This window comes from Venturia canescens, chromosome 1 (genome assembly GCF_019457755.1).
Source record: "Venturia canescens isolate UGA chromosome 1, ASM1945775v1, whole genome shotgun sequence".
NCBI lineage: Eukaryota > Metazoa > Arthropoda > Insecta > Hymenoptera > Ichneumonidae > Venturia > Venturia canescens.
Genome location: NC_057421.1, coordinates 11,738,849 through 11,762,171, shown reverse-complemented (window position 1 = coordinate 11,762,171; position 23,323 = coordinate 11,738,849). Strand labels below are relative to the sequence as shown.

The 23,323-nt window shown below is 35.9% G+C and overlaps 4 protein-coding genes and 1 long non-coding RNA gene across 14 annotated transcripts; 2 read left to right on the top strand and 3 right to left on the bottom strand.

Annotated features, from left to right (window-relative positions):
* Nucleotides 1–250: 250 nt before the first annotated feature.
* On the bottom strand, nt 251–1,598 carry LOC122418154 (uncharacterized). The gene is made up of 3 exons (XR_006262450.1): nt 1,461–1,598; nt 705–769; nt 251–283 (listed from the first exon to the last, which is right to left on the bottom strand). It is a non-coding gene; the product is annotated as an uncharacterized lncRNA (long non-coding RNA).
* Vha14-1 (V-type proton ATPase subunit Vha14-1) lies at nt 878–3,740 on the top strand. 4 transcript variants are annotated; one of them, XM_043432196.1, is made up of 7 exons: nt 878–1,010; nt 1,594–1,679; nt 2,519–2,553; nt 2,643–2,724; nt 2,986–3,068; nt 3,143–3,265; nt 3,521–3,740. In XM_043432196.1, exons 1-7 carry the CDS (start codon nt 1,006–1,008, stop codon nt 3,548–3,550), a joined length of 444 nt encoding a protein of 147 aa, XP_043288131.1. In that variant the 5' UTR covers nt 878–1,005; the 3' UTR covers nt 3,551–3,740. The 4 variants fall into 4 exon arrangements, with proteins under 4 accessions (XP_043288131.1, XP_043288136.1, XP_043288144.1 ...); XM_043432201.1 differs by lacking the exon at nt 878–1,010 and adding an exon at nt 1,011–1,119; XM_043432209.1 differs by lacking the exon at nt 878–1,010 and adding an exon at nt 1,094–1,112.
* A 185-nt stretch (nt 3,741–3,925) lies between these two features.
* Nucleotides 3,926–9,466, bottom strand: gb (genderblind). Of its 5 annotated transcripts, none has more exons than XM_043432118.1 (12): nt 9,349–9,466; nt 8,780–8,959; nt 8,155–8,329; nt 7,724–7,946; nt 7,056–7,171; nt 6,792–6,917; nt 6,483–6,627; nt 6,255–6,378; nt 5,801–6,001; nt 5,568–5,717; nt 5,168–5,345; nt 3,926–5,036 (listed from the first exon to the last, which is right to left on the bottom strand). In XM_043432118.1, the coding sequence occupies exons 3-12, from the start codon at nt 8,321–8,323 to the stop codon at nt 4,975–4,977; spliced, it is 1,494 nt and encodes a 497-aa protein (XP_043288053.1). In that variant the 5' UTR covers nt 8,324–8,329; nt 8,780–8,959; nt 9,349–9,466; the 3' UTR covers nt 3,926–4,974. The 5 variants fall into 5 exon arrangements, with proteins under 5 accessions (XP_043288053.1, XP_043288044.1, XP_043288066.1 ...); XM_043432109.1 differs by having other exon boundaries at nt 9,268–9,380; XM_043432131.1 differs by having other exon boundaries at nt 8,780–8,956; nt 9,268–9,380.
* Nucleotides 9,467–10,890: 1,424 nt separating this feature from the next.
* LOC122418059 (myb-like protein X) lies at nt 10,891–16,356 on the top strand. 3 transcript variants are annotated; one of them, XM_043432070.1, is made up of 5 exons: nt 10,891–11,276; nt 12,648–13,156; nt 13,352–14,113; nt 14,253–14,511; nt 14,942–16,356. In XM_043432070.1, exons 2-5 carry the CDS (start codon nt 12,689–12,691, stop codon nt 15,061–15,063), a joined length of 1,611 nt encoding a protein of 536 aa, XP_043288005.1. In that variant the 5' UTR covers nt 10,891–11,276; nt 12,648–12,688; the 3' UTR covers nt 15,064–16,356. The 3 variants fall into 3 exon arrangements, with proteins under 3 accessions (XP_043288005.1, XP_043288023.1, XP_043288014.1); XM_043432088.1 differs by lacking the exon at nt 10,891–11,276 and adding an exon at nt 12,017–12,037; XM_043432079.1 differs by lacking the exon at nt 10,891–11,276 and adding an exon at nt 12,206–12,325.
* A 633-nt stretch (nt 16,357–16,989) lies between these two features.
* On the bottom strand, nt 16,990–22,747 carry Tes (Testin). The gene is made up of 5 exons (XM_043432047.1): nt 22,340–22,747; nt 21,369–21,570; nt 20,151–20,440; nt 18,075–19,901; nt 16,990–17,502 (listed from the first exon to the last, which is right to left on the bottom strand). The coding sequence occupies exons 1-5, from the start codon at nt 22,415–22,417 to the stop codon at nt 17,140–17,142; spliced, it is 2,760 nt and encodes a 919-aa protein (XP_043287982.1). The 5' UTR covers nt 22,418–22,747; the 3' UTR covers nt 16,990–17,139.
* Nucleotides 22,748–23,323: the final 576 nt, after the last annotated feature.

Here is a 23,323-nt window from a genome sequence, read left to right as displayed (position 1 = left end):
GTATACTTAATTATTCAATTATCATTTATTGATACTCGTTCTACTTGTTCCGGATTCTGCATCTTCCATAGCTTTCACTTCTCTTTGTAATTCTCTAACAACAGTTGCTAGAGCCTGTGGATTGACTCCATTCTCGCATAATCTCACGCATATACTCAACGTTGCTGGATCCAAATTTGTATTCAACAACGTAGATAATTTATTGAGTGTCTGGAACGTTTTACGAGCTGCGTTCACCTGATGGTGGACAGGCTCCGGCATCCTGGCTTGATTTTGTTCCTTACTGAAACAATTATTAGAATAATCATTGAACTGACTATCAGTTGCAGCTGATCAAGTTGTTCCATGGTATTGGAATATTTTTATATTCTAATGACGAGTACTCAAATTAATTCATGAATTTTTTCTAATTGCCATCTAATAGTTTCTTTAGTTTTGAAGCTTTGTAACTTGCAAACACTATAAGATTATTTTTCTTTGCCATATTTTTACTTTTTCAACTCTCAATGTTACATGATTTTTTCACAAAATTTTATCAATACCACAAAAAAAACAAACTTTGTCAAAATTTGAGAAGCAAAAGATTTCATTGCATCTTCAAAGATATGAGTTATCTTCAACTTGTTTCCATCTGTAATAATCTGATGATTTTTTTTTCATTGTTAACAATGAAAATTTATACAACTGCGTAAATTCATTTGTACCTGCAGATAAATGACTAAAAGGCAATTGTGCAATGTTTCTTTGAATTTGGGTCATAGCAATGAACCTGTAAATAAAGCACACAGTAAAACACTCGAGTAGGTCAAAGCGTCTAGAAACGAGACTAAAGAATGGCAAAGAAAAGAATTATTGGGCAATTGCCAGATTTGAGGAGTAAGCATAGACAGAATTATGAGGTGGCAGTTCTGCCAAGTCTCAGTGTTTATTCTAGAGCAGAATGTTCTTGTTGCATCGAAAAATCATCCCTAGATAAACTTAAAAATAGTATCAAAAGAGGAGTCAATGAGGTTTGATTCATTAACATTGTTACCATTGTAGAGAAAAGAATACATAAAAGAAAAGTGTTTGATTGATCGTAAGAATACTCGGAATATCCACTACGCACATAAGTTCAGTGTTGGTGTCAATTACGATTATAATATCCATCAAATTATGCAGCAACAGTTATGCTAATGATAAGACTTCTGTCATAATTATTTTCGCAATAGAAAAATAGACGACCTCTGTGCCAGGAGCATAATAAAAACATAAAAAGACATGACACTTGGAAGATAAACAAATGGAATATGAAGCAAATGTGTCAAAGTTGTATGCAGTGATAAATTGAAAATTTAAAAGTGTTATTAGTGATTGGAGGATGATTGCAAAATTTGTTATTGTGCTTCAAGTAGAATCGTTTCGAAATTTATAGAAACCTTATATTTATGTTTAGATTATAGAAAATTTCGATTACTCACTCTTCGGAGTTAGACAGTTTGCTTAGAACTCCTTCCACCGTTCGCTAAGAGCTAATACTTCCGAAAATTCGAGTTTTTTATTTTCTTGGTTAATTTGAAAAAATTTACAAAAAGTACATTGGAAAAATTACAGGATGTCGTTCCAAGAAGACGAAATTCCGATTGACCCTCCGAAGCCAAAAAGACTCGCACACAGACACTGTGAAGATGTTTACGACAGTGAGTACTCTTCTGATTTGTAATACTTTTCTTGAACAGTCATTTATTTTGTACACAAAAAAATAATGTAAGACTTCTGGATGTCACTACCATTTTTTGAAACAATTAAAAATATAAATACGGCCGTACGACGGCATAACACAACCTGCAATGACACAACGCTCGCTATGTCGATTTTTTGTACTTATTGTGTCGGTAAAACAGTCTGCTACACAACACAAGTCAACCGCGGTGAAAATTTTGGCTAATTTTTTCCTGCTTATTCTATCATCGTTTTCACATTAATCATAAATTGAATAACGCAATGTCGTTATGTTGGAAAACTCTTGAAGAAACGCGAGTAAATGTAGTTTTGTCTTGAACCGCTACCGCAACTGTAGATTGAATTGTTTTTTAAAAAATGAACAATTATAGAAGAAAGATTTAATTTTTTCAATAAAGAATGTTCAGAAGGAAATGAAGCGTAATGAAATAAACTAGTACTTTTTTATCATGTGTATACCGGTGGTGGTGGTGTTTTTTCTTAACATTTTTTAATTGCCGCGTTAGTATGAACAAACCGTCATATTGAGGAATTACAAAAGCAGGCCATCTATATGAACGATGACGAAACTATGATATCCGAATTGTCATATCTGTTGATACAACAGAAGAATTGATAAAAAAATTTGATAAAGCTTAACGCGCATGCTCAGATTGTCCAAGGCGTGACGATCGGTCATCTGATTTCTGCGAGAAGACAGAAACACATCTCGTCTCATTTCTCCATTTTCGTCGGATTGAAAATAACGAAATAAAATTTTACATAAAATTATTAACGATGGCACTTCACTCGGCAGGCAAAGGGAAGCTCCTCGCTGTTATTGGAGATGAGGTGAATATATAAGACGCTAATACCGTTTCAGTATATTTCTATTTATCAATTGCGTTCGATCGAGATAATGTTTATTCTCTATTCCATAGGATACCTGCGTTGGATTTCTTCTTGGAGGTGTTGGAGAAATCAATAAAAATCGACAGCCAAATTTTATGGTCGTAGACAAAAGTACGTATTTTGACAGCTTTGATAGATTATGGAATGGAAACATTTGGTGACTATATCTTTCTGTCCATTTGACATAGGACAGTAAATCATAGAAATTTCATATTTTTAAAGATACTCCTTTTCTTATAAACTCAATTTCTCACAAAACTAAAAATTTATAAATCCTATTTATTATATAGAAATTGCAATATCATTAGAGTTTGTGAAAAGATGAGAAATATGCAACAATTGTGAAGACATTTTTCTATTATGTGTTTCCAGATACTCCAGTCGGTGAAATTGAGGACACGTTCAAGCGTTTTGTGAAACGTGATGACATCGACATCATCTTGATTAACCAAAATGTGATTATAATCATGAATTCACTAATTGTTGGAGGTAATTTAGCACAGTGTTAAAACTATTTGAAAATTTTCAGGTTGCTGAAATGATACGCCACGTGATTGACAGTCATACACAGCCTGTCCCTTCAGTTTTAGAAATCCCAAGCAAAGATCATCCTTACGACGCTAGTAAGGATTCCATTCTCAGACGTGCCAAGGTAAAATTTTCTTCGTAACAAATTTCTTCCATTATTATTCCTTATTTTCTCAACAAAATTCGATTTTCTTTGGAATCATACTTTTTTGACGGTTGGCATAAGAAACATTTTGGTCAACATTCTCAACACAATTCATTTGATGGTTCAGTTAATGACTACTTATGGAAATTGCTACATGCGTAAATATCTTCAACCATGAAAGTATTCTGATCAGTGAGTCTAATGAATGAGATCTTGTTTTTTTGTCTTCTACAGGGCATGTTCAATCCAGAGGATATCCACTAAGATGTACATTCTGTAAATACAATGCAAAGAAATCAGGTATATTACTGTATTATAAAAATATTCAATTATATTCGTCACTTTGATCATGAAATATTGTCTATAGAATGTATTACAAAATGTATTAAATTGGAAAGTTTATGAAACATTCCTATATAAAATATCAAATATTATATTAGTTTAAAATCATCAACAGCAATGTATTCTCGACCGAATGTTTTTCATCCTAATTTCCTATGCTTTTACCAGAGTTCTTGATGATTAATTCCTCTCTGATTTTTATCTGCACTATCGAAGGTTTGCTTCGATTATTCAGTTCCGTCAAATCATTTCGAAATTTCACGTATTCGGGAAATTGGTAAATAAAACCTTCAAAAATAAACAGTAAGAAAACGGTTTATTACAAATTCATATGCAATATATATATATTGTATATTGTGGACAACCAGAAGATCAGACTGTTTTTCCTGCGTCTATTTATAAAAAAAAGAAAGACAAACAGTTTCGTAGAGACTAGAGTGATGTTAGCAAGTTTTTTTCAAATTAAGTATCAGTCAAAAAGCCTCAGTCTTCATGTTGAAAATTTGAGAACACTAATATAGAAAATATAGAGGCATTACAAATTTTCCTTTGAATGGGCATTCAATGATACTCTCTCTCGTTTTCAATTCTCTTAGTATAGAATCCACATATAGCGTTGTAAATACGCCAATACTATTTATTGAAAAAAATAAAATACTAATGAGATGTTGATTGAATGAAGGCAATATATGCGCATAATAATGTTGTTTGGTAGGCATTTTGGCATTGCGATACTCATCGCTATGACGATACGTCTTATTGACGGGTGTTGAATATAGGAACACAATCATGAGATTGAAAAAAAAAAAATAGCAAAACGCAAAGACCACAAGGATTGTAATAATAGCGAGCTAAAATTTGTGCGAGATACACGCATTATCTATATGTAAGTACCGTGTTCATTTCTCCTTCATTTGTTTTTTTGTATAACATTTGATGCGAGCTTTTGTGAAACAACTCCACATAAAGGTCACACAAAAATACATCTTAAAATAGTTTAATGATAAATCCGACTCAGTTAACAACTCTAGCAGAAAATTAAAAATGCAAAATTTCATTGAAATAAGTATGACTTTCGCGCGTAAGAAAAATTCCATTCAAACGATGCGTTATGATATCGTGATGTGAAATATCTTATGAAATATAAAAAAAAAATAATAACGCAATAAAATCATTCGAAAGATGTAAACGAAAAAAAAAACATTCACAAATCGTTGTTAAGAAAATTAAATAGAACACTACGGCGTCATAAAAACCGCAGTGATTGTAGATCATTTTTGTTTATAGTCGAGCCCGAACCCAATTGCGCGTATTGTATTCATTGGGACTCTGTTAATGAGCGTAAATCAGTCGTCGCGATCTTCCCTCGCTGAAAGGAACAGTTTCTGTACGGTATGAGTTGCAATCACTGAAAAATAAAAAATTATTACAAACATGCATACAAATGAAAACGTAAACGAACTGGATCTTTGATAGTTCCAGTGGTGATAATTCAAATAATTTTTTCTAATTGAACATTAATTTTTCGTAACAACTCACCATAAAATTTTTGAAACCGTGCAGGTTTGTTTTGCCACACAACTCCGACGTAGTAAGCCGGAATTCCTGACAGGGTTATTATAGTTCCCATTCCAACTTCATACGGCCTCACGTAACATGGTACTATTATCAAGAAGAGACATATGCCAACGAAAGTTATCGGAATCCACAGCGATACCTGTGCAATCAAATTTAGGTCGGTTTTATTTTCATATGTAACGTAAAAGCAATTGAATTTATAGGATTATCGGTCAATTACATTAAACGTGAAAGCACTAGTACAGATCGGCATCACCCAATTATTTAATCAATTCAGCAAAAGCCTGTTACTTTTCAAATACACATGTCATTCCCGAAACTTGGCACTACTACTAACGATGCACAAGCGAAAAAATGATACCTTGATCGGCCTGTTCATCCCTGGACGTTTGTATCTTAGCCACAAAATACCAGCAACTGAGAGCATTATGAAAAACGATTCGACGATACTGCAATACGTAATGAGGACCGTGAGGTCAGTGGTGCACAGCATCGCCAAGGATAGTATACACTGTAAAGATACACAGAGCGAATTAAAAAAACATTCGAACAGTATTCATTTGATTTTGTTTGTGTATAAAGGTGAATACGCACCAAAAAAACTAAAGCTGGTGTAGGCGTCAATTTATTGAGATTAATGTGACTGAGCATCGCCGGAAAGTGTCCATTTCTAGCGCCGACAAAACACATTCGCGACGAAGTCATAATGTGTACACTCAAGCCACCGAAAGCTGATGCAGCTACTAAAACAGGCATGATCCATGCCATTATGCCAAGTGTTTGGTCCCCGAGAGTCTGAAATCAGTTACATGCCTTCAATTCTGCCGTGGTTTAATTTATTCAGGATCTATTGACGCTGGACCATTCGAACCAGAATAAATAGATTTTAGACTGTTTGTTTTTAGGAATAGAAAAACTACCAAAGTCCTGACAACATTTGTGTCAGTTCAATACTTGTGCTGTCGTGGAATGAGTTGAGCATTTTTTTCATTTAATCACTCTACTTTCTCGTTCTAACATTGATCAACTTAGTGTGATTAATACAAACCACAGCAATGGCATTTGAAGAGATCACTGCAGTAGGCGTCAAAACCGCGAGGTAAGCAATATTCGCCAAAACATATATGAAGGTCACGAGCGGTAGTGATATGTATATTGCTCGTGGTAAATTTCTGCGACAGTAAACATAATTACAACCCTTTATTAAGCGCTTTTGAAAATTTAATTTGATCGTTGAAAAAAGATTGAAGATAGATGAAATACATAAACGTCGTACCTGTAAGGATCTTTCAATTCTTCGGTCATGAAGTTGAGATAATTCCAACCGGAATACGAGAATATACCAAGATAGAAGGCGACTGCTATTTTGCCCGGATCTGTGGTTGTACCTTTGAAGGAATTTTCGAAGTTGTCTGTTCGTCCTGAAAAAAACAAAGAATCGATCAAATGAAAGTAAGCAAAACTTGAAAGATTATTCTGTCGTGATAAATTATAAACAAATTTTAATAGTTTTCAGAAAAAATAAGCTTGAAAAATGAAGTGAAGAAGAAAAGTTTCATTTTCTGTGAATAGCTTGAAAACTTACCGGTTGCGAGCCACAATATTCCAATGAACACGATGATCGCGAGAGCAAAGATTTTTGCGACCATAAAGATGTTCTGCATTTTGGAAGTTTCCTTCACGTTGTAGCAATTGACGAACGTCAAAAAACCTTGTAATAACAATAGAGCAATTTTTTTAGATGAAAAACCATTGGAATTTTTTTTTTTTTTTCAAGATCAATTTTACAATATGGAAGCCATGTTTAAAGCAGTCACTTGAATTTTCAGTGACTTATCATTTCTCTTACAAATAGTGGCCGCAGCGATAAGTCGAACTCCGTCATCGGGTGTCGAACAATTTGGAAAGAAAGGCTTCAGCACGTATTGGGCAAATGTTAAGGCCATTATCGCGTTGGTTGTAGGCCTGTTATCAGACCAAAAGATCAAATAGTTTTTTCATTTTGCTTTTTTCTGTCAACTAGAAAATTCCAGTCAGTTATTTGTAATTATATATCAGAGGTGTTCAAAACTGAAGGTGAAATTTAACGATGCATCATCTGTATATTCATAGCATTTTACTGAATAAAAATTTCAGTAATGAGTACTTCGTAGGGAATACAGAAAACGAATCAAATTTTCGATACTTCATAATAAATTGGAGAATAAAATGTTTCAGCAATAATCGGAGGTTTTTCATTCATGAGATAAATGTGTTGATCTGTATTTCAAAATACCTTATCCCCATATATAAATGTTGAAACTTATCACGAAAATGCTTGCAGAATTGGTAATTTTTTATGAATTTCAAAATCATCTATCTCTTTTGAAAGCCGATAAATTTTCAGAATGAAAATGAATGTGTATGTTTCCAACAAGGTTAAATCTTTTTTTAATTTTGTTGCTTTGCGAACTCAATCTTATTTTCTTCCACGTAAGAGTAAAAGTCGCAAATATCGTAATATTTTGTTGTGCTTACACAAAAATAAGGTTAGCAGCCCATAGATACAAAAACGATGGGAGAGCTCCAAAGGCCTCATGGATGTATGCATAATCACCGCCACTGCGGGGAATACTGGTTCCCAATTCAGCATAACACAGAGCTCCGATAGTGGACAAAAGTCCACACAATACCCATACTATCAATGACAAGCCTATACTGCCAACTTCCTCAATCACTCCTTTTGGGGAAATAAAAATACCTGCACAAAAAGCATTCGACACTTATTCTAAAAGAATATGAAAAAAGAAAAACATTCAGAAAGTTCTTAAATCTCTGGTTAGTCTAATTTTTCAATTTAATGGAAATCAAATTCAAACCTTGTAGATGAATGTATACTATTTTTTTAATGTGAGTGTGCAAGAGCTGTTTTGCTCAACACAACGGGAGAGAAAGTAGATGGAAATTACCCGATCCAAATATGATTCCAAGAATAATGGCAACTCCTTCCAAAAGGCCGAGTTGCTTTTTCATCTGAACTTTTTCCTCAATTAGGCTAGAATTTCTTTTCGATTCAATGCCATCAGGATTCATGGGTTGTAACTCCCTGCTTGTAACGTCCATTGTGCGTTGCACCATTTTGTACTAAATAATGAGAAAATAAATTTTTAGAATGGAAAATAGTTATAGTGGAAGTCGATTGATTGATAAATCTATAAACATGGAATCACAGACTTTAAAAAGCAGTTTATCTTGAGAATTCATTGTAATGCATCAAACAATCAGCAATTGATCTTGAATGAAGTTGAATACAGATAATGTTCAGATATGGATTGGACAATGAATAAATGAAAACATAAGTTGTAATTCGAAAAATATAATATAATATATGCTTAGTCGAGTTGAATTTAACACCAATAATGAATCCATAAATCCCAAATATTTTTCACTTTACTGTACCATGGTAATATAAAAATGGATAATTTACAAATTTATTTGAAAAATTTTGGAATCTAATTTTTTCATTGTATGTTAGAGAACTTGATAATTTTTTTATGATAGAAAGCAGTTTACTAAGTAATATTCTATAGTTACCAATTTTTTAAATTTAGTTAGTGAATGAATCACTCGATAGTCGAAAATATAAATATATTCAGAAGACGTTTTTTGCTACAAGAAACAATGGTGGTGATGTGCAAAAAATATCGCAATCTGATTGATTGTATTCCTTAAAATTCTCTCTTCGCAGCGAAACTGCTTCTGCAACATTCTCTGCTGAAAGAACAAACAAATCATTGCTGAATTATGCAGAACTTTTTATTGAATTAACTCATATTAATTGAAATTTTTTTCCTCCTGCTAAAGTTAAAGTAATTCAAAAAATTTCAATTGGTTAAATGTTTCCAAAGCCAACGTGAAAACGCACGTAGAGTGAAAAGTACTGTAACCTCTTTTTTGAAAAACCGATGCAAAGTATTGTTGTATTTCGCTTACTTTAACAACGAAAATTCATCAAATATAGTGACTATTTGAGTCTGCCAATCCTCACAGTCGTAATTAAATAATTTTGTTGACCGCTTTACCGTATTATTTCCATCAGGCGGAGTTAATGCATACAACCTACTACACACGTGTACTCTTACATACAACCATTATAACTATACCCGTATTCGCGAATAGCGGCAGCGGCGGTGCATGTAAGGACATTGGTTGGTCGGGTTGGTTTTGGTTGTTGGTTGGCTCCACTTATTGCCGAGCCGTGATGCACGATGTCGGTATAATCTAAATTTATTTTGAATAAATGTTAATTGTGCCGAGTATTATCAATTATTCACAATCGCCGAGTAATCTTTATTTTTAAACAGCTCTAATAGATTTGTTCAAAATATATGCATTTTTTAATTGAGTTTCGCACATGCAAAATCCATTTTTTTTTAAAGGAAAAAAATGATTTTTTATTATTTTTTTGCTACATTTCACGTCTGCAGGATTCATAAGCCGTTGACCTTGATAATATGTTGACTGTTGAAAAGAAAAGTATCGTTATATAATTTACATCGATATATGCGTACGCTAAATTTATCAATGAAAAACTCTAGAAAACCTAAATAATATTTTTTTTAGGCTAAGAAAATTGAGACAAAAGTTTGTTGGAATATCATTTATTTACAACGCATTGAAGTGATCTTAATGCCATATAATTTCTTGTTGGCTATATAATTTTTACAAATTAAGAGAAAAGTGCAAACACACAAGGACGCGTCATAAGTGCGAGAGAGAGATCAGGGGATCAAAGATCGGCGACGCACGAACTCGAAAGAGACGGAACATTATATCGTCGTAACAAAAAAGTTATGATGGAGAAACCTTTCAATTCTCCTTCTGCGAAAACGCAGCAGTGCCACCTACCTTGTTTTAAAATTTATTTAATGACTACAAAATATAGGACTACATTGAAAGACAATCGTTCCCGTGCAGTCTTTCAATGAACAACGTGAAAAAGATAATTACAATCGAATTTTATTCATAAGACAAAAAAGTTCAGAATTTGACAAATACTGATATTTCTATATCAGCGAAGTCAATTTTCTAAGGTTTAATTCAAAAATGCGGAGAATTGCCATATCGATCAACATTTAATTTATTCAAAAAACTTTTGGGATTCAAATTTTTCTTGCAATTTTTATTGAAATAAGAAAACAAGCTGCGGTTAATTAAAACGAATAAAATACGAAGAGTAAGGTTAAACAAAACGACTAGCGATGACGACGGCGTTATGACGTCGTTGAATATGCTTCGGGCTTCGGATAAACTCGAGCATTTCCGTCGATCTGAAAAAATTTTTTATACTCATGGTTGTAAAATAAGCTTATCACTTGAACAAAAATTTCGCATACCTATTTAGAAACAGAATAATAATTACGGCATTTAAAAAGGGTAAATAAATATTGAATTATTCAAAAAATTGCTGTGTGTGAAAAATTTGTATTACAATTTAAGTCTATGGCCGTGTTCCGATATTGACTGTGAGTACTGCGGACTGCGAGATTGGTATAGGGGGTATAGGGCTTCAGTACTCACAGTCAATATCGGAACACGGCCTATATCGAGTCTCGAGTCTCGCTGTTTAGTACAAAGAAATGCCGCGAGACGGGTTTAGATGTACGGTAGTGTTGACTTGAGTAACGCTATAGCCGGTTCATGATAACTCGTAGAGGGGGACTTTCTTGCGCGTTATTATACATCGGGAGCGATTGATATACCGGCCAATGGCCGACCCAACGTTGTCGGTGCCGCGTACATTTTGCCCGCGCAAACGTTTCACGCGTATTAACGAATAAAGTAGTGGTAATTGTGAGAATATCGCGATAAACGTTGGACATCGAAGTGAATCACCGATTCATCTGTAACAAAAGTTTTTATCTGTATTTTTTTTCGTTATTTTTCAAGCTTTTCTTCACTATCGTGGCGTTAATACGTACGAGAAGAAAAATAAAAAACAGTCATTTTCTCTGAGTGCCGCGCGGAAATACATTTCTGAAGGGTACGGAGCTACGCAATTTCGGGAGTATATCCGCAACGCAAAATACAAGTACGTTTTCTCATAATCGGATACAAATACAAATATATATATAACATATTCAATAATATACATATTGAACATCGCGGGAACTCGACTTTAGGATATACTACGCTATCTCAATGGAATTGCTTATATTTTCTCGTGTATCTTCGGTGCCACGATTCGGCACCGCGCGCGCGCGCCATCCCACACCTATCGCGACTGTCTCCCTTATCTTTACGGTTTTTTGTATTTTTTTTACGATACTCCTTCATATATCTTCGATATCCGTAACCATATAATTACATATGGTTCCTGATGCATCCTCCAAGTGTTTACCGCAAAAATAGACGCCGCTATCCATCCCCTCCTTTCAACGCCTTTACCCCCTCTCTCATTTTTCAAGCCTTCACATTCCCGCGATGTTTTGTATACCCATATAAATTTTAGATTCTTTCTCTTTCTCTTTTCGTTCTCTCTGTCTCTCTCTTTCTCTTTCTCTCTCAGTAATTCCCTCTCTTCTTATCTCGCTCTTGGATCTTCGAGATCACGGAGACAACATGTATGTAAATTCCCGATAGCGTCAGGTGACCCGGCTCATCGTCGATCTATTAACGAATTCAACAATTTTTCAAAACTTATTATTATTGTTTTGTTATCATTGTTGTCGTTGCACCTTGAATCTAGATTGTATATATCAATGAGATAATTTTTATGCACAATAAGCTCATGCGTTTCACCAGTTTTTCAGACTCGTACTATACTATACTGACATAAAACATAACCAATTTGTAAGTTTTTGCTGCAACGACTAGTAGGGCAGCCAATATATACAAAATTAGAAATTACTGTCTTTTAACAGCTGTTAAGATATTTGTATCATCTAGTATTATTCACTTGTTATATTGAAGAATTTGCTAGTTATATAGAAATCTAGAAATTATCCTCCTTCCAGAGACCTCCAAGATTAACAGACTTCTTGTTGATATAACCCTGTGGTTGCTACAACAACATACTACCAAAACTTCCTCACGTTGTTATGTCAAGGAGAGAAATCAAAGACATTGGCAAAACTTGGAGTAATAAAAAAAATGGTTTATTAAACTAGTTTACAAATGGGACAACATTCTTTTATTTTCACTTAAACTTTTAACCATGCTTGGAAATTCTCTGAACAACTGAGCGTAAAACAAAAATTTAATAATAACTGAAGTGACTATCCAAAACCTATAAAAATGGTATTCTCTGTGTAGAAAGAAATGAAATGACATTCAAGCATCCAAAGAAAGCATAACCTCTAGAGTATTAAATTAATAAAAACTCTTAGAAATGAAAATGAAGTCAACGATCGAATCCTAAAGTTATCTGCAGGTTCGGTTACATAATTTTTTTTCTTTTCAGATTTTTTGCCTGCTGAATTTTAGGTCTGAAATTTAGCAAAAATGGTTGAATCAGATCATGGAGAGGCACTCGAGGAAACAAAGACGATGCCTGTGTCAGGCGGAGGTGATATAGAAGCCAAGAAAGCAGAATTGGTGGGCAAGCGACCACGAGAAGAATCTTCTGGAGATGAAGGCAGCGAATTGCCTCACAAAAGACAACGCAGTGAGGCTAACGATCACCCTTCAGAGCCTGATACAGAGAAAGTCGCTGAACCTGTGCACAAAGCAAACGGTAGCAGTTCTCTCAATAACGACAATGCAATGAATGTCGACGAGGAAGAATTATCCAATGAAAATTCGAAAAATGTATCCACCAACCCAAAAGAGAAAACCGACGGTGTGGAATCTGCAGATGACAAGGAGAGCGAGGAAAAAGCTCAAAATGATTCATCCACGACTATTGATGATGCTGAACAAAATAATGAAAATATTGATAAAAAAGATGAAAATGAAGATAAAAGAGATAAGGTATTTTTCGAACAAAAGCGCATTACGTTTATTGATTTATTTAATAAAATAGAGGATGAAATACATGAAAAATCCTAAATATTTTCGCACGAAAATGAAATGCTTCTCATAATTTTTACAGTGAATTATTTTTCCCTAAAAATTTATCAATACGAACAATCACGTTGTGCATAAAATCGTATTATTTATTTTCAGAACGAGGTTAGCTCGGAAGAAAAAGTTGAGGAGGAAGAACATGAGGAAGACGAAGAAATGGAAGATGAAGCAGTTTCGTCGAGCAACGATAAAGGATCTGAGGAAAATAAAGCTGGGAAAGCAAATGTGAGTAAGTCAAAAACCAAAGATCCTGAAGTAGTGGACGGTCTGGAGATGTCGGTGGAATGTGCAAGCGACAAGGAACAATCGAGTTCGGAGGTGGAGGAAGACGAGGAGAAGAAAAAAACAAGGCCAAAGACGATAATTGTAAAGGCAAAACCGAATGATTCGGAGCTTGATGCGAGTACGTCGGAAGGCGAGAAATCAGAAGATGAAGAGGAGAAGGAAGAAAAGAAATCAAAGAAACCACCAAAGGGTGGGAAATCTTCGCCTGATGGTAAAGGCCGAAAAAGGGGGAAAAAGAAGGGTTTCACGAAGGTGGCAGTTTCCGGTAGCGAAGATTCCGATGACGATGCATCGGAGGACGAAGATTATAGTCCGCGAACTAAAAAGAAAATGAAGAAAACATCGGCCGCTAAAAAAACGGGTAAAACTCCTGGTAGGAAACGTGGTCGAGCCCCGAAAAAAGTGGCCAAACAGTCGGATGAAGAACATTCGGAAGAACAAGATGACGACGATCATAAAGCGAAAAAGGGCAAGGAAAAAAGTCGTAAAAAGTCTGTCGGAAGCGAAGACGATGACAAAAGTGATGACGATGCAAGTGAAGCCGTACGAAAAAATGGAAAAAAGAACAGCAAAGCTGTGAGTATATTTTTATTAACGAAAAGTAGAATAAAAATTCAAAAGTTTATGATAAATATTTTTTCATTTAAAAAGTAATCAATTCACGGAAAATTTGAATCAGGAACGTCAAACCCAATAAATTCTGTAATGTTTGCAGAAACCGGAAGATGACAAGAGGATACAATCATTGAAGAAGTATTTCCCGCTGGCCGGCATTAGAATTGCTTCTTACGAAGAATTCTGGGCTGGTTGTAAAACAAATACAGCGCGTTTGGCACGCATGAAAGAGGCTCTCGCCCTGCAAGGAGTTGTTGGTAGACCAACAATGGAAAAATGCAAGAAAGCAAGGGCGCGTATGGAACTTAAGCAAGAAGCCGAAGCTATTGGAGCCCATGACCCCTCAATTTTATCCGAAGGTATTATCTGATTAACGTTTCTATCGCAATTATTCATATGAAGAATGAATCGTTTATGGGATATAAAAATGTATTTAATAACCATGTTTCGGACTGCTCATTTTAACTCTGACATAATTCTAATTGATCATTCAAAAATACGTGAATGTGTTAACGAATTTTATCGAACTTTAGAACTATCCTTTTTCAAATATTCTCGAGAAAAATTGATTCCCCGAGTATATTTTATAATCGATGGATACATTTTTTTCTTCAAAAATATTTTTGGAGCGTCTACATCGAATATTCGTGTAATGGAATCTATAGGAAAACATGATCAAATCATAATCAATTTCGTTGAAAATGTAAAAATTTTTATTCTAATCATTAAGTTTTTTTTTGTCAATCACGAAATAAATTTTTTCATTTTCATATTTGTTGGTACGTGAAGGACGAGTAACGCGAGCGCGAAGGGGTAAACCGGACGTGTCTAAAGAAGATGCACCATCGCGACGAGATTCACGCGGAGGTTACAGAAGGGTATCAACGGTGGTCGACAGTGAATCAGAGTGACGCGCGTATAAAAAGTCCTTCGCGTCTAATGAGAGGGATGCGGAAAATTCGTCGAACGAAAATCGCCCAGAATGAATATTTTTCTTTCGCTCTGCAAGTACCTAATTATAGAACCTATAATTATAAAATAGATATATCCATTGATGAAAATGAATTTAAAAACGGAAAATCATGAAGCAACAACAGAACAAGCATAATAACCTGCACATGGAAGCTCAAACACAGGCGTGATGGTTCAAAGAACAAAGAATTTATCGTCGAATTGAAAAGACATCGTAACAGTGTGAATTCGAATTCGACAAGCGGAACAAAAAAAAATACTAGGAATACGAAAAAACAAAAATTACAATTACTTGGCGTCGACCTTCCACGATCGTTCAAAATTAAGTTTAACAAATTTTAACTAGAAAAAACGAGAGGAAAAAAAGAAGCACGAATGTCGCTGCCCACTTTCCGAATGTGCGGGTGTGCTTATCGCGCGTCTGCAAGTGCGAGTGTGTGCGTGCGTGAGTGTGTGTCTGTTGCGCGAGAGTCCCTGCTGGTGTGTATGTAAATTCAAGATTGTTCCTCCCAAATCAAATTGTGCATAAAAATATATCGGAATCATTGATCGAATGGCCCTGGAAGGCAAGAAAACCCGTTAAACCTTCGAATACTATCGCCTCACTTCATGCACCGAGGGCGATTGAAAATATTTTGGTACATATTCCAGAAGCATTGAAAAAAGAAAAGAAAAATCTTTTATACTCGCTCCGCTGAAAATATAAGTAATGACAAAAAATAGAAAAAATCATGAAAAAAAAAACGAAGTAATTCCCTATAAATAAGAATTTTTGCCACGGCGAAGTATGTCGAACGGCGAATCTAACACATCCCCGCGTGAGAGACAAAGTTGAATAATGTTTTTTTTTAATTTTATCTTTCGTTGTTTCTTCAATTCAAACGACTGCATTGCGTTTATGCTCGTTTCGCCGACTATTGAGATAATAATGAATAAAATATAATCAAGATTTTTAACGCCACATCATTGTTTTATATGAAAATAAATTCTGAGTGTTCTCCCAATGCGCTGACAGTCCCGTAAAAAACGACGATATGATGTTTGAAAAAGAAAAAACAAGTTTGCGATTATATTATTGGTTATTGTTATATTTAAATATTGGTTCATATAAATTTTTTTTCCATTTTTATTAGACCTGTTATCCGTTCAATATTGATTAAGACCGTACAGTTGTCCAAAATGTTATTGGATGTGACTTTCAGGACGAAATAAATGAAAAGTTGCTCGATTTATTTGGATTTTTTGTACATTTTTCTATATATTTTTTTCAAAGCCGTACAATTTCTAGATGAATTATTTTCTGTGAGCTTTATATGTTTCCATTGAAAATGAATGAATTAAAGTTCTGTCGAGTGAGTTCAGGTATACGGTAATAAAACATTGACACCAATCTGTAGTTTGTGTCAATGTTGCCATGTTATCAAAATTGAGGAGAAAAAAACCCATATGAAATAATGACTTGGTAAATTTTATCGACTTTTCTCCATTTTTTTTGCCTCTAAATAAATGTATTCTTCTGTCGATACCATCGTCAGAAGCAGCCTACACGAGATGTTATGAACATCTGAGTCTTGATCAGCCAATTAGTTATTGCGACATCGGGGTCGCACATACGAAATTTTTTTATTTTTTTTACTCACTCGAAATTGAATTCCAGACAACGATACGGCTCGCATATTTGACGAGACGTAATAAAGAAATTTTTTTTAATATCACAAATGCTTTTACTTTGACATTTTGTAATTCTGTAATCGTGACTCGATTCCTTGGTGAGAGAAATATGATAAGTTGTGTTGCACAGTTTTTTTCACATAATAACGTATCAAGGTTGCTGTATATTTAAAAAATAATATTGAAAAGTAGGAAAATGTATGAGTTCACATTTATTTATCTACGTGCACATCTATTTTTCACAAACTGCAATATTTTTTTTCTTCGAATCAATTTTTGGAAGAAGTCATCGAAAATACTTGTGGTATGTTTTGATTTGCAAAAATCCTTGGATACATGATTTTTTAACTTATTCGATCGTTGAGAAACATTGTGATGCATTCCTTACTACAAAACGGTCTGTCCTCTTTGATAGCCATTTTTCCGTTGAGCAAACTCTTTTTACACGTAGCACAACAGAAACATTGGTCGTTGGCATGGAAGTTGAGATTTTTCACAGCTACACCTTGCTGATCGGCTGCTATCACACCTTGGCAGGTGCTGCAAGTCTTTGCGTACGTTTTTTGATAACAAGGCAAACAGAGCGGACGGTCGTTCTCTGAAATGTATTGTTGACCTGCTAATGGCACGTCGCAGTCCCAACAACAAAAGTGCTTTACGTGATAATTGTGGCCCTCTGCAACCGTGTATTCTCGAACAAATATCAACTGTAATGACAAAAAAAATTATTATTATAACGTTAATGAAAAAATGGCGAACGAGGAGATTATTATTATAAAAATCGTTAAATTGTCAACTCTCAATATTTACCTGGAAACTTTTGTCATTTTTTAAAAAGAACTCTGTATCGCTTGACAAGCGAAATTTTTGTTTTAAATTTTTCATCATATGTGAAACAAATTCACTATCGTTTTAATCATTAACGCCTTGGGGGCAAAGCAAGAAACGATGAATCCTGCTCTATGGACTGTGGAAATTTTCTACAGGAAAAGCTTTTGGAGGCAATTTTCTAAATCACATATTTTTCAATCGGCTCAGTGTAGCGAATTATCGTAGACAGAAATTTTGGGAATGAAAGGCCCTCGAGTATTGGCCCCATGGACTTTTGCTGCATTTCGAATTGGTCGACTCGGAAGTTCGATAGTTTGGGATGAAATTTCATTACATTGAGTATTTGACAGAAAAACTTGAGATTCTTCGTATTTAGATGAACGATTTGTAACTTAAATTCCAACGGAACAAACAAAAAATGGTGCAGCAACGTTTGATCGTGACTGACCTCGTCGCAGGCAAAACATCTCGGAATTTCCAGAAGTGTGGGAAGATCACGACCGCAATAAAGTTTGCCTTTGTAGTAGAAGTAAACGAGATCGGCGAGTAATTCGTTGCAAACGGAGCAAACGAAGCAGCCGGGATGCCAAAAAGCGTCCTGGGCTTTTTCGGCTGTGACGACAACGTCACCGGTGCGTATGGATTCCCGGCACTGATGACAGTTTTGCGTTTTCGGGTGATTAACACTCATTTCTTCCATGGCACCTCTCAGACGATCAACGCAAACAGGATTCTGTACAACGCCCGAGGAGAATCTCGCTTGTTCGGGGAATATTTGATTGTTTAATTCTTCGGATTGAATAAGGTACGAGCTTCCAGGTCCGCAATTGCTTAACTCGGCTTGTACCGATTGGCAGCCCGGGGTGGGAAGAACGTGGGAATTATTATTGAAATTTGAGCCAGTCCTGGCGTTCATAGGGGAATTACGTTCGTCCTGGTGAGCCACGACATCATTGCTCGACTGTTCAGGCCTGGCATAATTCTCCCAAATTCCTCGCATTATTGCTCTCCTGGGATCGTTGCTCGAAGTTTCATCGAAACGTGTACCATCGGAAATTTTGTTTTCTTTCGATATTCCGTTGCCTGCCGAGTTGTCAAAACTTTCGTGCAAATGCTCCGTCCCCAGTGACGAATTGTCAGCAAACTGCTTCGACGAGTGTTCGTCGCTCTCGATGGGAATTCCTTGAGTGACATCGCTCCGGTCGAGCTCCTTGTCAAACGCTCCTTGACGCCGAAGCTGATCAGTCCGCTTAGCTTTTGCGCCGTTCTCTCTTTTCTCGCCGAGCATAAATCCGCGGGATCTCGAAGGACCTAGAAGACTCACGGGTTCTTCCTTCGCGCTATATTTTGAGGTCAATTTTTCACGAATCAGGGAAAGACCCTCTTCGCCGAGGGTGCTGCCAATGATGTCATGGGCGTGAATGGCGCTGGGCGGCAAAAGTGCTTCGTTCAACATTTTTTCAGCCAGCAACGAATTTTCTGCCCATTCCCGGTTTCGTGCGATCGCTGCTTCGTCGTATGGCGTCTCTGAGTTGCTCAGGCTCGAAGAATTCATTATTGAATTGGACAAAGCTGCGGAAGTCTCAGGATTAATTGTTGATTTTGTAGCCGAAGATACAACGGTTTTTCGGTCTCCGAGGGTGCCGGGACTAGCGTAATTTAATTCTTGATTGTTTTCTGTTTTTCCTAGATTTTCCAGGATCGAATTCACCCCGCAATTCGCCTCGTTTGTCATATTCGAAGCTGCGAATTCTACAGCCGGATTGTAAATGTTCCTCGTACAAGAGTTCACCGATTCATCCATTCTCACTTGGTCTTCGTTCGCCAAAGAATTTGCAATGGGATCATCGATCGTTCTCGTCCCAGCGAAATTCAACGGAGGATTTCGAGTCCCCGCGACGGGCACGGATCTCGTTATTTCACCGTCGTTTCGAACTTTCATCAAAGCTCTGTGGTATCTTCCCTGTGGCGAATCCTCTGTTATCGATTGTCCGAACGCCGGCGAACGCACGTTTTCGAAACGAGCCAAAGCGCTCGGGCTGTGATCGCGCAAAGGTGAATTTGTGTTTCGATTTCCTAGACCGTTCGTCAGCTCCGAGGACCCCAGGGAACTCGGGTATCCGGTTTTTTGGACGAAACTGCTAGGAGTTCGGAGATTCAAACGGTGGCCCTGCGTTTCCGGTTGTTTTTGTTTGTGCTTTGGACTGAAACGGTTCATGTCCGCTGCGTTTGCTGGTGTCATCAGTGCACGATCGAAAGGACGAGCACCCATGGCCTGTGCAGTAAAAAATCGCTTTTTAGTTTCTTTTCCCAATATCTTATTCAATCTCCTAAAGAGGAAAAGCTCGTTTCAAAACGTTAAGAAAATGAATAAACGCTAATTGTCAAAAAGCCTGCAAATGTGGTGAACTAAGTTTCACTAAAAAAGTTCAATATATGAAGAAACATTGAGCAATTTATCTTCCCTATTTTAAACCGAAAACGATTTTCGTTTTCACTTTAAAAAACGTGAAATATAAATGACCTTCGTGACTTTTCCTTGTCCGACGTATTTCTTCAAGTTTTCCAAATACTTTTCGAACTGTTTTCTCTCGGAGTCGCTCAGCTCGTCGCACACTTTGTGATCAATATCGTGCAAAGGAAGTTGTCGCTGCAATTGCTGTTTTCTCAAAGCCGCACCGGCCGAACCTTTTATCGGTAATTTGTCCTCGGGCAATGCCTTCATATAATCCGCTGCGAGTTCTTTCGTTGTGTCGGGTGGTGCCCATTCGAAAGTCACCTCGTCCTCGGCTTGTTTTTTATTTACTTTCAGTACTGTCAAACCGATAACAAAATTAAGTTTTATCAAAAATCCTAACAGCTTGAGGCAAAGACAATTTTTATTCACACCGAATACCAAAAATTCTGAAATCAGAGAATCTTCAAGTTCGCTCTGTTTAAAAGGGGCGTTATCAAATGAATTTTTTATTAACACCTTATTTTATTACCAACAAAATAATATAACCGCGGAGTCGTGACATGAATATTCCAATATTTAAATCACAATAGAATTGAGTTTTATTCAGCAAAAATAATTTTTATATTTTCAAATAAGAATGAGAGCAAATAACATTTTTGCTGATTCCATTTTTTTCACAACTTCGCGTCGAAATGTCGCAAGATAAATTCCAGGCCAAATCGACCACTGTTGAACCAAACTCCGTTCGATTTGCGGAAACTTTTTTACTTTTTTCTACTGTACCAAAGAAATTTTACAGAATTTTTTCAAATTTTTTTCCCCGACCCAAAAATAGTTACGGATTTATCAAAAAAATAGTGTTATTTTTGTTCAAAGTGACATGAAAGAACTTTTGATATTTTTTTCTAAAAAGTACACTCGAGGACAAAACTTTGAAAAATAAAAAAAAGTCCCAATAAGTCAATTTTCGAAAGCGTTGTATCATTTTGAACAAAAATAACGTGATTTATTTGAAAAATTCTTAACTATTTTTGACTCGGGAAACAAGTTTGAAAAAATTCTGTAAAATTTATTTGGTACAGTAGAAAGAGATGAAAAAGTTTCCGCCAAATCGAAAGAAGTCGAGTTCAAAAGTGGTCGATTTGGCCTGGAACGCCCCATATAAATTTGGATGTCTACGAAGATTTTCGAGAAGAAATATCAATTGATAAATGAGTGGAAAAAAAATGTAGACAACAATCGAATTGCTGTAAAACCAGATTTCGTCATTGTTTCATTTCATACCTATCATTTTTTTGTTCGGTTTTCCCGAAGGACCGAACAAAAGATCAAATTGTGGAAATTCGTCGTTCGGCACGTCGTGATCGTCTCTGCTGCATTTGCAGTTTTTGCATATTTTACGCCAAAAGTGAAGATCCAAGCCTGGACACGCTGTACTGCATGTCATACAAGGCGCGCCAGCGCCAACCTCGTGTGCCAGTCGTGGCTGAAAGTAATTATTCATTTTTAGTACTATTAAGAACGGGCAGTCCACAGTCGTGCAAAAAATATGCGGGCTGTGTGTTTTTAGGTATAATAAGATAACAAGAAAAAATGGGAACCTCGTGTTTTCGAAATTAAAAAATGGAATAAAATTATATTTCTTGTTCATGTTTTCAAGGCAAGAATATTCATTTTTTTACAATAACGTGTTTGCTGGATGCGAGGTTTTCTAAATTATTCACGAATCGTCGAAAAGAAAACACTAAACAAAGCGCTACACTTATCGAGGCGTAAGGCAACGTACGATACGCACTTCTTTTGTAATCTTATTTACGTTGAACGAGCCTTTCATTCGGAGAATTCTATAATCTCGTACCATCGTTCTAGATCGATCATTCGCTTCGTCAATGATGATTAAAAGAATCGATTCAGTTCGAGCCGCAATTGGAAGGAGCAAAAAATAACGTCATTTATCCAGTGGCCTTTTATTCGACTCCAATTGCATATAGAATATTAACTATCTGTGTTTTTTCGATTAGCGTTGATAAATCGTTGAATATTAATCGATTTAAAAAGTTGAGTTGACATTAATAATTGTTGATTTTTTGATCAGCAAATGGCTATAATGAAAGACTTTGAAACACTGAGCAGCTTTGTTAACAATGAATTTCAAAATATTCAGCGAATCAGTTGATTTGATGAAGTTAATTGAATGACATTTTCATAATAATATGAAGATAAAAAATGGAATGAAAAATTTGAAAGTTACAAACCTTACGTTTGCGGTTCTCCAGTTCTAGCAACCACTTCGGCCGATTATCTTCCTGTTCCATCTTTTCACTTTGTCCCATGCTCACCGATTCTGTCTTCTGTATTTGTTTAAATAAAACAAAAAAGTTCTACAACTTTCGCGCAACGTTGCACAGGTCACTAACACCGGCTGGTCAATTTCAATTTTAATGTTAAAATTGTTGGATAAAGAAAGTTCATATCCAGAGGGAGAGAAATATAAAAAGCACGAATATATTGATAAAAAAAACCTCGCGACGTAAGGTAACGAATATACAGCTTAATTTTGATCAGTTTTCTTTCGCGTACGCTTGTGTTCCAGTCACAAGTTTGCGAGTGACTGGCTTGAGGTTTCATGTACAAAAGGCTCTTGTTACCTCGCTTCTGAGTCATCCAGCTATACGATGGAGATGCAGAGAGAGGCGCTCCATCGTGAAACCCCCACTCGTTTCACGGCCCAACCAGCTGCTGGAATACATTGCCTCTGGAACTATGTGTGTGGTGGGGTTCAACAAGGGACCGACAGTTGAGAAACGTGAAAAAAACGTGTTTACTCCGGGGAAACTTTGTTGCAGAAAAAACAAAATAAAGATAATTATAGCGAAGATCAAATATATTTTTCGTGCTTCTATGTCAATCAGCTATATTTTCAGTATTTCAATTCCCGCTAGGGGCACTTATTCTACAGGCGCCATTTATTCTGAGACGGGTTTTTAACGAGCAGTCAATTTCACGAAATCTTATCGAATCATTCGGGGATTAAAGGATGTGTGACATATACCACACGTTCTTTTTTCCAAGAAATATGAGTCATGTATTGTGGCTAAAGCTTTTATTAAATTATTTTCGTTCGGTTTGACGCTCAAGATTGAATAGAACTTTTTTCTTTTTCTCGCTTTGCATCACACACTTTCCAAGCAAATCGTTGGATTGGGCTTTTTTTACTCGTGCTTATCGTTGATGAGTTT

Excerpts from the sequence above, each read along its gene's own strand:
- Tes (XM_043432047.1), bottom strand. The coding sequence starts at position 22,417 with ATGGGACAAAGTGAAAAGATGGAACAGGAAGATAATCGGCCGAAGTGG. Across the intron at positions 19,902-20,150 it reads GACAAGGAAAAGTCACGAAG|GCCATGGGTGCTCGTCCTTT; the intron begins GTCATTTATATT and ends TTTACTGCACAG. Across the intron at positions 17,503-18,074 it reads GATGTTTTGCCTGCGACGAG|TTGATATTTGTTCGAGAATA; the intron begins GTCAGTCACGAT and ends TTGTCATTACAG.
- gb (XM_043432118.1), bottom strand. The coding sequence starts at position 8,323 with ATGGTGCAACGCACAATGGACGTTACAAGCAGGGAGTTACAACCCATG. Across the intron at positions 6,918-7,055 it reads TATCGCTGCGGCCACTATTT|GTTTTTTGACGTTCGTCAAT; the intron begins GTAAGAGAAATG and ends TGTTATTACAAG. Across the intron at positions 5,346-5,567 it reads GGATGAACAGGCCGATCAAG|GTATCGCTGTGGATTCCGAT; the intron begins GTATCATTTTTT and ends TTGATTGCACAG.
- Vha14-1 (XM_043432186.1), top strand. The coding sequence starts at position 1,283 with ATGGAATATGAAGCAAATGTGTCAAAGTT. Across the intron at positions 2,725-2,985 it reads TTTTATGGTCGTAGACAAAA|ATACTCCAGTCGGTGAAATT; the intron begins GTACGTATTTTG and ends ATGTGTTTCCAG. Across the intron at positions 3,266-3,520 it reads CCATTCTCAGACGTGCCAAG|GGCATGTTCAATCCAGAGGA; the intron begins GTAAAATTTTCT and ends TGTCTTCTACAG.
- LOC122418059 (XM_043432070.1), top strand. The coding sequence starts at position 12,689 with ATGGTTGAATCAGATCATGGAGAGGCACTCGAGGAAACAAAGACGATG. Across the intron at positions 13,157-13,351 it reads ATGAAGATAAAAGAGATAAG|AACGAGGTTAGCTCGGAAGA; the intron begins GTATTTTTCGAA and ends ATTTATTTTCAG. Across the intron at positions 14,114-14,252 it reads GAAAAAAGAACAGCAAAGCT|AAACCGGAAGATGACAAGAG; the intron begins GTGAGTATATTT and ends TAATGTTTGCAG.